The sequence below is a fragment of the Calypte anna genome, chromosome 26 (assembly GCF_003957555.1).
Source record: "Calypte anna isolate BGI_N300 chromosome 26, bCalAnn1_v1.p, whole genome shotgun sequence".
Classification (NCBI taxonomy): Eukaryota; Metazoa; Chordata; class Aves; order Apodiformes; family Trochilidae; genus Calypte; species Calypte anna.
The window spans coordinates 3868204-3880108 of NC_044271.1; the positions used below are offsets into that span (position 1 = coordinate 3868204).

The window sequence follows — 11905 nt, forward strand, 5'->3', positions numbered from 1 at the left end:
CTGGGCTGGGAAGGGCACAGAACCTGGTTTCATGCCAGCCTGGGAGGTCCCCTCTGTTGTATCCCATCGTGTAGGATCAGCATGTCCCAACAGATCCCTGGCAAGGCTCCTCCTCTCTTCCCCCCCTGTTTTCTCCTGTGTCCATAACCTTGTTTTGTGGTTATTTCACCCCTACGCTCAGGGTAATCTTTCAAACCAAGAGAAGCAGCATTTGGGATTTGTTTTGCTCCCTTCAACAGAAACTGTTGGGTGCAGAGGCAGCTGGGGCAGCTCCCATCCATGGCTGCCTTTGAACCAGCTGGGTTTTCCCAACTCCCCAGCAGCAGCACCTGCAGAGAGCAGAGGGCAAATTAAAGAGAAGGAATAACATCCACAGGGAGGAGAACCCTGGGGGCAGGAAGGGAGAGAGTACCTCAATATCATCCTCAGGTGAACAGTTAGGGACTTTCTCCAGAGGAGCTTGGGCAGCTTTGCACAAGGCTCTGCTGGGAGCCTCTGCCAGCTCCTTTTGATGTCACTGAGTCACCCCTGTGTTCACACAGATGTTCCTTGCATGGGCAGACATCAGATGAGAAGGCTGGAAGTCTGCAGGGATGGATGCATCATGCATGCACCTCTGCTGCTTTTCCAGGACAAAATAAGGTTCAGTGAAGGAGTAGGTAAAGGTTTTCCCTGGCAAAGCTGCAGAAGCCCAGCTCTTGGTGGATGGAAAGCAATACAAGGAAGATGAAAACCATCAATGAGGGTGGGAGTTCACAGACCAAAGGCACCCAGAGAGGAGAAGGAAGCAGATGTGAAGTGGATGACCACTGCTGAAGTGGGGTGGGAGTCTCTCTTCCACAGCAGGAGATGGTTCTCAGTTGCACTCACTTACACTTCATGTCCTTCTGCTTTTTCAGCAAGGGTTTGACAAGAACATGATGGGATCTTTAGCTGGGACGACCTTCAGGACCCTCTCTTCCAGATTTTAGGAGCCTCACCTGGCACATTCAGGCTGCAGGTGAGAAGGGGGCCCTGGTGCAGGAGGTGAGGGGTGGGCTTGGGGACAACTGAGTCATGCAGGGCCCCAGGAGGGCTGAACCCTAAAGTTTGTGAGATTTTCATCCAAAATCTTATCAGCCCAACCTGCAATGTGTGTGTTTGGATGAAAAGTCCAAGTCCTGTGGGTCAGTGCAGAAGTTGCTCACAGCACAAGGACATGGGCCATACAAAGCTGCTCAAGTTGCCCACACCTCATGTGCCTTTCCTAATTCCTTTGCCAAGCAATAACTGATAATTGCCTTTTCCCAAATCCTCTCCCATGGGACCTTTCAGGGAATCTCTCCTTCCTGAATTTTGAACAGTGTTATCCCAACAGGAATATTCCAGCACATGCCATGACATTGACCATCACCCTTAGGGGTCTTTGGAGCACTTAATAATCTACCTGTAAGCATCATGTAGAATCTGGAACGACACACTGACATCTGAAAAAATCTCAAAAGAAAAATCAAGTTTGAGAAATCATGGGCAGAATTTTCATAGCATCATTATGATTTTTTTTTATTCAGTGTGAAATGAGAATTAAATCTCTGAGGCACTTTTGATTGATAATTCCCACTGAAGGGAAAAGCTGAAACCTGATGTCCCTATGATGGGGACTGAGGTTATCCAGAATAAATAATTTGCTCCCTTCCCCAAGGTGCTTTTGTCTCTCAAACTAAGCACAGTCTTGATGTAAGAGAAAATGGTGCAAAAGCCCATTTGGTTTTTCTGGCCAGGCACAATATTTCACTTCTTGGTCTGGTGAGACTTGGAGGAGAGTAGAAGCCTGGGGGAAAAGCTATGGGCAGCACAGAAACTGGGTATGGGCTGAACAAATAGATTAAAATTTGGGTTTGAATGTAATTGAAAAGATTTCTTGACTGGTTTAATTATCTGGGGTTTTGGTTTGTCTTTGTTTTTCTCCATTTCAGAATTTGGAATTGGTTCATGTCCAGGAAGACAACCCTTTCCCAGTTATGTAGGGTGTTAAAGATGTAGAGTGTTTTTCAATTTAACTGTAAAGCAAACTAAACATATGGATTTCATGTGGATGATACTGATATTTTTAAGCATTTTCTTCTTTTTAGGGGGGAGAAGGGACTTTTATCGAGGTTATGCTTTCTTTATGTTAATAATATTTTTTTTTTTGTGCAAAGAGTGTGTCTCTGTGTACCTGTGTACGTGTTGCTGTGTATGTGTGCCTGCAGGCAACATCCATGTGCACACCTGGTGAGTTGGGCCTTTCCACAGGCTTAGTCCCTCATCTCCCACTGAGACTTGGGGGGAGTTGTGCAGTTCAAGCCCCCTGCAGGGTTTTGTCCAGTTCCACCCGATCCACACACCAAATATTGCCACACTAAAATCATGCCATAACCTATTTTTACCCAGAAATATAAAAATCACCACTTTTTGGTTGAGTTCCCCCATTGTATATGGCTATTAGAACAGATACACACAACAATATTTTTCTTTACAAAGTCTGGTACTTCCTAACACTTCTGAACACAGACTTCTTTTCTGCATATGATTTTTTTTTCTCCAATGAGCTCTTATAGTTGTTAGTATTTTCCTTCCTGTCACATGAACTCTTTATCTCAAGAAGCAAATTGATGTCTGCAAACTCTCCCGGGTCCCAGCATCCCTCCCCTGAAGCTGCATCTGAGGGGACAACTCCAACAAATCTGCAGAACACGAACATTCCCGGGACCCAAATCACTTTGAGCGCCAGAACAACTCAATCTCATGACTGTACCTGGACAAATGTGGCATTTGAGAAGCTGAGCTGGAGACAGGCAAAGTATTTGGGGTTTTTTTTAATTCCGGGGATCACTGCCTGCCACACAGGACTGGAAAAAAAAGTGAGGGATGTGGCCTTTTTAATCACATTTTGTTTTTATTGATCATGTAAAGAAATAGTATTAATAAGCAAAGGAATGCAAACACTTGTGTGAAGTCAGGTTTGGAAATTCTGTTTCTCGGTGTCTTTAATTCCGTGATCACCTGGTGATGCTAAGGAGGGGACTGCTGAGCTCATTTTGGGGCAACCCACAGGACCCGTGTGACAGGAGAGGCTGATCTTACTCCCTCCAGAAGCAAAATATCTTCTGCCCATCTCCGGAGGGGCCATAGCTCAGGTCTGGAGGGAAAGGACCAGCTGAGGATGCTTTTTCTGAGTGTCCCACACACATGGTTATTGCTTCTTCAAAAGCACAGGGGCACAAGATCCTTTTTTTTACAAATCCCAGGGGTGTGGGAGGTGCTTGGGAATTACGAGTCTGGAAAGGGAAGAGCAACCTGATTTTTTCCAGGTGTCAGACTCCACAGTTGATGGCAATCAGCTTGTCCCCATCACTTCCCAGAAGTGGATTGGTTTGTGCCCTCTAAAGAGCCGTCCATGAAGTTCAGGTTTGCTCTGACACAGCTGAGAGCTGGGAGCTCAATTCCTGCCCCATGTAGGGAGCAGGAGTCCCGGGATCATTCTCCAGCTGGGTTTGCTCTGGGACTACAAAGGGTGGCTTAATCTTGTGCACTTTAATGAGCAGCAACTATTTGCTTGCCTTCACCCACGTTCAGTCGAGAGCTTTCTGTGCAGAGCTCCCAGCCAAAAGAGAGAGGGAAAAAATAGCAAAGCAGCTTTGAAGTGGAGAGCCAGAACCAGGAGAATCCGGTAGGACAGTTTCAGGAGCATTTAAAGAGCAGCAAAGGAGCCCCAGCCCCTGGGCATGCCCTTGCCATAGCTGCCAGCTGTTCCTGGGCTGGATCTATACTCTCAGATGTAGGGTTCAAAGTGTTCCCAGCAGGACCCAAAGAGTGTGGATTTCCAAACTGGTTGCAGGATTGTTGCAGTTTTGGTGTGAAAATGTCTTGTGTGCAGTTTTACATTCAGATTTGTTCCTGTAATTACATGTTCAACAGAAGTCCTGGGAGCTAATGTTTTTCTCTGTAAAATTAATTGGGGGAAACCTAACTACAAACTGTAATGATGGAATATTGAGGAAATTCATTCTAATTGGCTGTTATTTAGGCTTTATTTTAAAACACTGCTTCTGCTTTCACCGGTAATGCAGTTTACTGAATCACTGGAGCTGTATGATCATCATCATCATCTCACAATTAAATTTACAAGTACTGGATATTTCATTAGCAAGTATTAAACTCAAAGAAACAGATACATCATTCACATAAATCTCATGAACTGCAGCAAAGCTGTTTTTCCAACGCTAATAAAATGATAAAAATAAAATCTCTCTCCATCCTCAGAGACCTTCAAAACATGACTGGGCACAGCCCTGAACAATCCAACCCCATCTGGCTTTGGTGTTATCCCTGCTTTGAGCTGGGCAGACCAGAGAGGTTCCTTCCAACCTAATATTATTTTTTTCTGATGCTGTAAGTTACTGCTTCCATACCTCAGAAGAGAGTGAGCGATGGGCTGTGTGAACTGGAACCCCTCTGCCACCCCAGGGCTGTTTTGCAGCTCTTCCTTCCCCAGGAAATTCTCTGATACTGAACTCTCTTCTCCTCTCAGTCTCTGTTTGTAAAACCTGCCCAACAGACACTGGGGAAGTGGCCCTGATGCCCAATAATTAGAGGAAGAAAAATGAGATTTAACTGAAGTAAGTGGTGTTGCCATAACCAGCAGCTTTGGGAGCTCACTGAGGTTCCCACCAAAATGAAATTGCTCTTTTCACCTCCAATGCAACTTTATTTTATTTTTCATTCTAGGCAGACATTTTTTCTTAAGGGCACATTTTTAACTGTGACATCCTCTCCCATGTGCTGTTTTCCTGGTTTTTTCTTCTTTAAGAGCCAAGGTAGGGCCCATCCCTGGTGACAGGGACAAGGGCAGATCCATAGCACGTAGCTGGGTTGTACTGGTGGGGAATTACTGGGGAGGCAGGAGCACAGCTGGCAACACCAGGAGCTCTGCAAGCAGCAGAAACCAGAGCAGTTGGGGCCTGATTTGTGCACTGGACCCACAACCATGTAAATAAATACCATACTTGTATGTCCTGGGCTTAGCAGAGCTTTTTTTTGGTTTATTTTCTGATAAATGCTTTGTTTGTTTTGTATATGTCCAATCCAACTCACCCCAGCATTTCAGAAGCCTCATGGACAAGCAGAAGGCAGTAGGCAGTTTTACTCCTCTCTGACCAGACACCAGTTTGAGACCAGCTTAGCCTACCAGTCCATAGCTATACAGTGTATTCTGTAAGATATAGGTATGTGAGAATAATGTATCAGAGTTTTGTTTTGGCTGTACTGTATGTATTTGCTTCATTGGAAAAGCTGAAATCAATAAAAATGGCTGGAATTTCTTCAAGCTTCTGGGTTTGGATAGTTTTATTTTTGGTTGTGTTGCCACAGGGCTAGGTGAGGATAAAGACCCTGTTGGGAAGGTTTGTCTGGACTGCTCTGCTCTGGACCACCAGGGGGGATGAAGCTGTAAATCACATTTTGTCCACCTTAGCAAGCCTCAGCAGGTTGCTCTACCATGAGCTTTTACTGCCACCACTTTAATCCATGAAAAAAAAATTATCAATAGCATAATTTCTGTCACTGCTACATGGATCCACAGCTTGGTGTGGGAAAAAAACCAACAACCCAACACACTTTGGTTTCTTCTGAAACTGGATCTTCTGAGCTGTGTGGAAAACTCTCCAGGTCTTATATTTTTAGTGTGATGAGCTGATCCTCCCACAGTCCAGGCTGGAACTGTGGGAACATTCCAGCTCACAGACCAGTTTCTCAGACAGAGAAATCATCTTGTCCTGTACAGTGACCCTCTCTGAACCTTTCCCAATCCAACTATTTTGTTTTCAGGACAAGGAGACCAGAACAGCACACAGAATGCAAAGGGTGAGTAAGCCATGGGTAAAATAATGCAATCACATCCACCTTTCTCTTCTCTTCTCTTCTCTTCTCTTCTCTTTTCTCTTCTCTTCTCTTCTCTTCTCTTCTCTTCTCTTCTCTTCTCTTCTCTTCTCTTCTCTTCTCTTCTTCTCTCTTCTCTTCTCCTTCCTTCCTGATTCCTAACATTCACTTTGGTTTCTGCAGCTGGGTGTTGAGTTATGGGCTGCCCATCAGAGTTCCCTCCAAGCCCATCGTTCACATGTGAAGAGATTTCACCCCACGTGCATTACTTAACATTCCTCTGTGCTGATGTTTGTCTTTCCTTTATCACCCTCTCCCTGGCAATCTTTATTTCTGCAAAATTTTATATACAGACCTGCTAAGAGTGGCTTTCCCTGCATCAGGCATAGGATGTTCTAGAAATCCATCTGGTCCCAACCTCCCTGCCATTATTCCAGGCCCCATCCAACCCCTCAACACTTCCAGGGCTGGGGCATCCACAGCTTCCCTGGGCACCCTGGGCCACAGATTCCTTACAGGTCCCCAGCTCATGGGACCTCCAATAAAACATGGGACACTATCAGAAACACCCCATCCCACCAGCAAAGCAGCCACAGCACATCCCCTCTCCCATCCCACAGAGCAATTTTGAGTCCTTTATCACCCCAGACAATATTTACAGAGCAGACCTTACTGTCCTTCTTCAGCTCCACAGGATACCCTCCCCCCAGACCCCTGGTGTGCCCAGGAATTCCTGAATTCCTCAGGCATCCTCACTTTCCAGCCACGAGCAGTTCCCAGTTTCATGGGGCAGACTCCATCCTGTGCTACTCAGGGCATCCCTAGGAAACACCAAGCCCAAACCACACACACCACAACAGCACCAATGACCCCACAGTCCCAGCATCTCCTGCCAGGAGGAACTCTCACTCGCACAGTTCCTCTCTCTGTTTCCCACACTCTGGGTGAGCTCCCCCCAAGCAGAGGCACTGCTGGGGCATCCTGACCCCACAGACAGATGCCTTAGGAGTGCCCTGGTCCCACACATGGCAGCCTCTACCAGAGAGTCCCAGCCCATAAAACCAAGGTGGAAGCAGAAAAGCTTCCTCATAGGGATGGTACCCACAGCCCATGGCCCCACCAGCACCCACACCCCAGGGCATCCCCACTGCAGGGGCCATGGGTCAGGACCAGGCACAGGGACTCAGTCCCCTGTTACCTTCCCTGTAAGGTGCAGAGCTTGGTGCTCCTCTATCACACAACCCTCCCTTGGAGCTTTCCCACAGTTATGTGTCCTCACAGATTTAATCTTGTCCAACACAGAAGCTGTTACCTATCCAGGATTGTCCTTGGTCCCTTTCCTGGTGTTTTCTCTGTTTGCTTTTGTCTCAGGAAAGCCTTTTTGAGGTACTCCCATGAGACACCCCAACCACCTCCCCTTCCTTCATCTCACACAGGAGCGCTCTCTCTCTCTCTCTCTCTCCTTTGCACTGCTGGAGTGCAGGAAAACTTCCCAGCTCTACCTCTACAGCACCTTCTTCTCCATCAGGATGGGTGGAGTGGTGACATCCAGGGCAACATTTCCCTGATTATGGAAAAATCTGTGTGCACACCTTAGGAGGAGCAAAGGAACCCCCAGTCCTGGGAGCAGGGGGCTCAGGGGTCAGCCCAGCTCCTGCAGAGCTTCGGCAGCTCCAGGGATGCAGGGACCACTGGGATCAGGATCCAGGTGCTGCCCTCCCTGTGTGGACCTGGAAAAAACCCCTTTCTGGGAGAGTACAGATGAGCTCTGCTCCCTCCATCTCCTTCACTCCTCTTTGTGAGCTCCACCCTGACATCTCTCTGGCCTCTGTCTCATCCTCTTCCTCAACAGATTATGGAAAATCTCTGTGCACTTTGTCAGGAATTAGCATCCAGTCCTGGATGTTCACACCTGGATGTACTCCATCCAACTGAGTTCCAGAGATGGAAAAAAAAATTTGGGGGAGAAACACCCCCCCCCCAAAACCAGTAGAAATTTTCATGTGATAAAGTTCCTGGCACTGAAAAAAAACTAAAACTGTCCCAGAGAATCCGAGTTCCTTTCCCTGGCACTTCTCTCCAGAAAAAAAAAAAAAAAGAAAAGAAAAGCCTTACAAGTGCCTTGCAGGATCTTGCCTAAGAGATCTGAGCTCAGGCAATAACTGTAACTGCTTTTGGGTCCCAAGGCCAAGTTTCAGTCAGAGATGACCCAGACTGGGTGCTGGAAGCAGAGCAGAGATTTGCTTTGTGCATCTTCACTCTTTCTTCCTTATGTTTTCTGCTCTTTCCTCAGGAAGCCTCTTTATCATCTCACAGTACAGGTAACTCCTGCTTCAATCACCAGAGATCTCTCTGGCAGAACAGGAAAATCAGTCTCTCAGCAGCAGGGCTGAAAGAAGAGCTCAAAAAATATAAAGGAAAAAAAATGGTGATTATCTGAGTGCCTTTGAGTTCCACCCTGAGCTTTTCTTTAGCACCTTTTACCCATGATGGAAACTGATTCTTGTTTCCTATCAGGGAGGAGAAGGAGCCAGAAGCAGGGAAGATTTTGCTTTAGTGTCACCGTGGGATTACAGAGCAAGTCTGGCACTTTCCTGTCATTTCTCTCTGTGTGATGAGAAACGGGCTGTGCCTATCCCATTTTTTTTTCCCCCCAAGGGTAACCCCCAAGCAAGACTGATATTATTTCCTGCAGGATGTGGAGAAGCAGAGGGTTAAGGAGCCAGGGGGAGGGGGGGATTGGAAGGGGATGGCTCAGGTGAGTGTTTATGCTGTTCCAAGCCACAGCTCCTTGCTACAGGGACCCAAATCCACCCCCGTTGCCTCCCTGCCCCTGGCCCCTGCCCGCTGCAGCAAAATCACTGCAGGGCTCAGGCACCGTGGGAAAGTCAGCGGAGTCCTGGAGCCCCAGCTGGGGCTGAGTCAGAGCCCCACCTTGCTTTGAGCTGCGGGGAGCAGAGCCCCAGAGAGGCACCAAAAAAAAAAAAAAAAAAAAATAAGGCAGAGCACCAGAGGATGGTTCCTACCCAACAACCCATCCCCACTCCCGAGCTCTGCAGCCTCCACAGCTCCTGTTAAAGCAGGGATGAGGCCGTGTGCCCCACGAGCCACCGGTGGGATAACCAGGAGGGGTGGGGAGGTTTTTTTCTTCCAGGGATCATTGCACAGAAGGGAAAAACTGAGAGGCAGTGGCAGGGCCCCAGCAGGAGGGCAGGGATGGGACGAGGAGTCCCCATTACTCACAGGAGGGCAGGGAACTGCTCAGCTTCACCCAGGGAAAGGGCAAGAGCTGAGACCACGGGTGTGCAGGAATTTCTTCTCTATCACCCTCCTCTGAGCTGTGTCATTGTCACTGCCCCTCCTGCCGGTGACCCCACAGCCCCCAGCAGCAGAGCAGGGACCAAATGCATCCCAAATACCTCATACTCAGTATAAACCTGTGGGACCATTCATGGCAGGGTTTCTTTGTCCATGACAAGTGTCCTGGGAGGACTCTGGATATTCTCCTTTCAATCCCAGTCTGTGTGTTCCTGATTCCACCTCCTCTCTGCTCCTGAGTCCAGGACTTTACCAGCCCTGCAGCCTCAGTGGTGAGGGCAGCATCACTGAGGGGACAATATTGGGTTTGTTTCTATTTGTATATACTTGTACATATTTCATTATTTTCTTTTTCATCACTATTGTTCTATTAAAGCCATTTAGTTTCCAACCTGTCAGTTTCTCTCCCTTGTTCTCTTTTCTTCCCCTCCTGGGAAGGCAGGGAGCTAGCACAGAGCATCTCTCACATCACACCTTGACCCCAGGTGTCACTTGTTGATCAGAAACACACCAGGACTGAGGCTGTGGTGGGGCAGTGTCAGGGTTTAACACTGGCCTGACAATCAAACCAAATGCCAGATGCTCTCCATTAATCCCCTTCCCCTCCCTGATAAAGAAAGGAGAGAGAATAAGGGAGGGAGACTGATGGGTTGGAAACTACACTGGACAGCTTTGATGGAACAGTAATGAGAAATAGAAAAAGTTACTAAATATATACAAATACACAGGAAAATTGATACCACGTTCCTCTCCCTGCCCTGAGCAGCCTTGTCTGGATGAGAGGTGTCCCTGCCCTCTGCAGGGAGGTTGGAGGAGAGGAGCTCCAAGGTCCCTTCCATCCAAAGCCATTCTATGATCTGATGGAGCTCAGTGGACCCTCACCCTTTATCTTTTTCACAGACACAAACTGCAGAGGGACAGCCTTCATCCTAGGAGGTCAGAGCAGCTCTCCCCTGGCAGGGTGGGATGGGAAGCAGCACATTTCTTGTGTCTTTTTGACGTGAAAGCAAAACTAGTGTGAGGCCAACAAAGAGGGTGAAACCAGGCAGAAGGTTTGCAATGCTCCTGCAATCACCTCCTGTGCCCATAGGGCACTCACCAGAGTGTTCCCAATTCTTGTCTCACCACCACCACTTCTCTGAAAAACCCACCTCCTGGAGTCATTGAGGATGTTCTTTTATTTCCAAGAAAAAGCCTGCAGAGAAAAGCTTGACGTGCTCAGCCCCACCCCAGGGCTGGAGGGTAGCACATCTTTAGAGTCAGGATTAAGAGGACTTCACTGCAAATAGCTGGGTTCCATGACTCATGTCCATAGCTTGTTCATTTTTCTCATCCTTGGTTGGAAACCATTCTAACTGGATCATCTTTGCAGTTTGTGGCTGCTTCCACTGTACCTGGTTGGACATAAAGGGATGCATGGAAAACAGGGTGGGAAGGAATGCTCCAGCTGACTGTCCAGCCTTGCCTTTTCTGGTGGTGAAATGGAGGCTGAAAGTCATGCACCCGGTGCCAGCAGCCCAGAAGGGCACTGGGAAGGAGACATCTTATTCCCCAGCCAGGGATAGCAGGAACTCAGAGTTTGTGCCCAGCAGCACAAGGAAACAAAGCTCCCAGCAGAGGCTTCTGCAGAGGTGAGTGCTGGAAGCCTGGGGAGATGCTATCAGGTGAAACCTGACAATGGGAAGTGAGAGCCCCATGAAAACACTCGGGTATTTAATTTATGTCTGTATCACGGGAGATCTTTTCTCACGTGTGTGTTGGTGTGGGCACAAGGACATTCCCCAGGGATGAGGCTTCTTGGGCTTTTCCCATGGACCTGGAGCTCTCAATATCACTGAAGCACATTGAGGTCAAGGTGGAGATTCAGGCTGGAGATCTTCAGGGCTCTGGGACAACCTTCCCCTAAGAAACAGGTGGATATTTATGCTCAGGGATGGGCTGGAATGAAATAAGAGGCTTTGTTTCCCACGTGAGGCCCTTGCCATGGGGCCAGAAGGGATCAAGCAGCCAGTTCTGGAGGCACATTTCCTTGCAGCAGGGCACAACACACACCAGCTCTGAAGGGCCTCTGGCAAGATCCCCAAATTGCCAGATACACAGCACTGACCACAGGAGATGACACAGTAGATGGAGCTGTTTTATCCCATCCGTTCCAGCGGGAACACCAGGACAGCCAGGACACCTTCACAGACCTAAAAATAATACTTTCTGTATTACTTCTTCCCTTTGAATGTAACCTGACTCACCTGAGCTGCTTTGCTCATTCATAATTTCCCAGACTACTTAATATTCTCCCTGCCTATAAAGATTTCAGCTTTTTAGATGCTGAACTTGACCCTTAATATCCTCCTAGTAGGGTATAATTTATTTAAAAAGCACTGGCCTCTTTCACACCTTTCACCTCCATGTGGAATCTAGCAGGACAGAGACTGAATTAATGGCCCAAAATCCAAGTTTTCAGGTATTCTGTCAGGGTAAGGCTAAATATTAGAGTCCCTGCCAGTTACCTGTTGCCATCCTGTTCTGCCAGGCTGGTGTGAAGATGTTTCAGCATCAAGAGACACTGAGGACTGAAATTAGGACAGAATGGGGCTTGTGGACAATTCAGGTTTTTGTGCTGTTAAACATCTTAGGCTGAGCCTGAACTTCATTGCTCTGTCACCAAAAAAAAAAAAAAAAAAAAAAAAGA

General features: G+C 47.6%; 1 protein-coding gene across 1 annotated transcript in view; it reads left to right on the top strand.

Moving 5' to 3' along the window:
- The window catches only part of PKP1 (plakophilin 1), a 39669-nt gene extending 37662 nt beyond the window's left edge, over nucleotides 1-2007 (top strand). Inside the window, exons 13-14 of the mRNA XM_008499394.2 lie at nucleotides 900-1000; nucleotides 1956-2007. Coding sequence (XP_008497616.1) covers nucleotides 900-971 — 72 coding nt within the window. The 3' untranslated portion in view covers nucleotides 972-1000; nucleotides 1956-2007. The remainder of the gene's footprint in view (nucleotides 1-899; nucleotides 1001-1955) is intronic.
- The last annotated feature ends 9898 nt before the right edge of the window (nucleotides 2008-11905 follow it).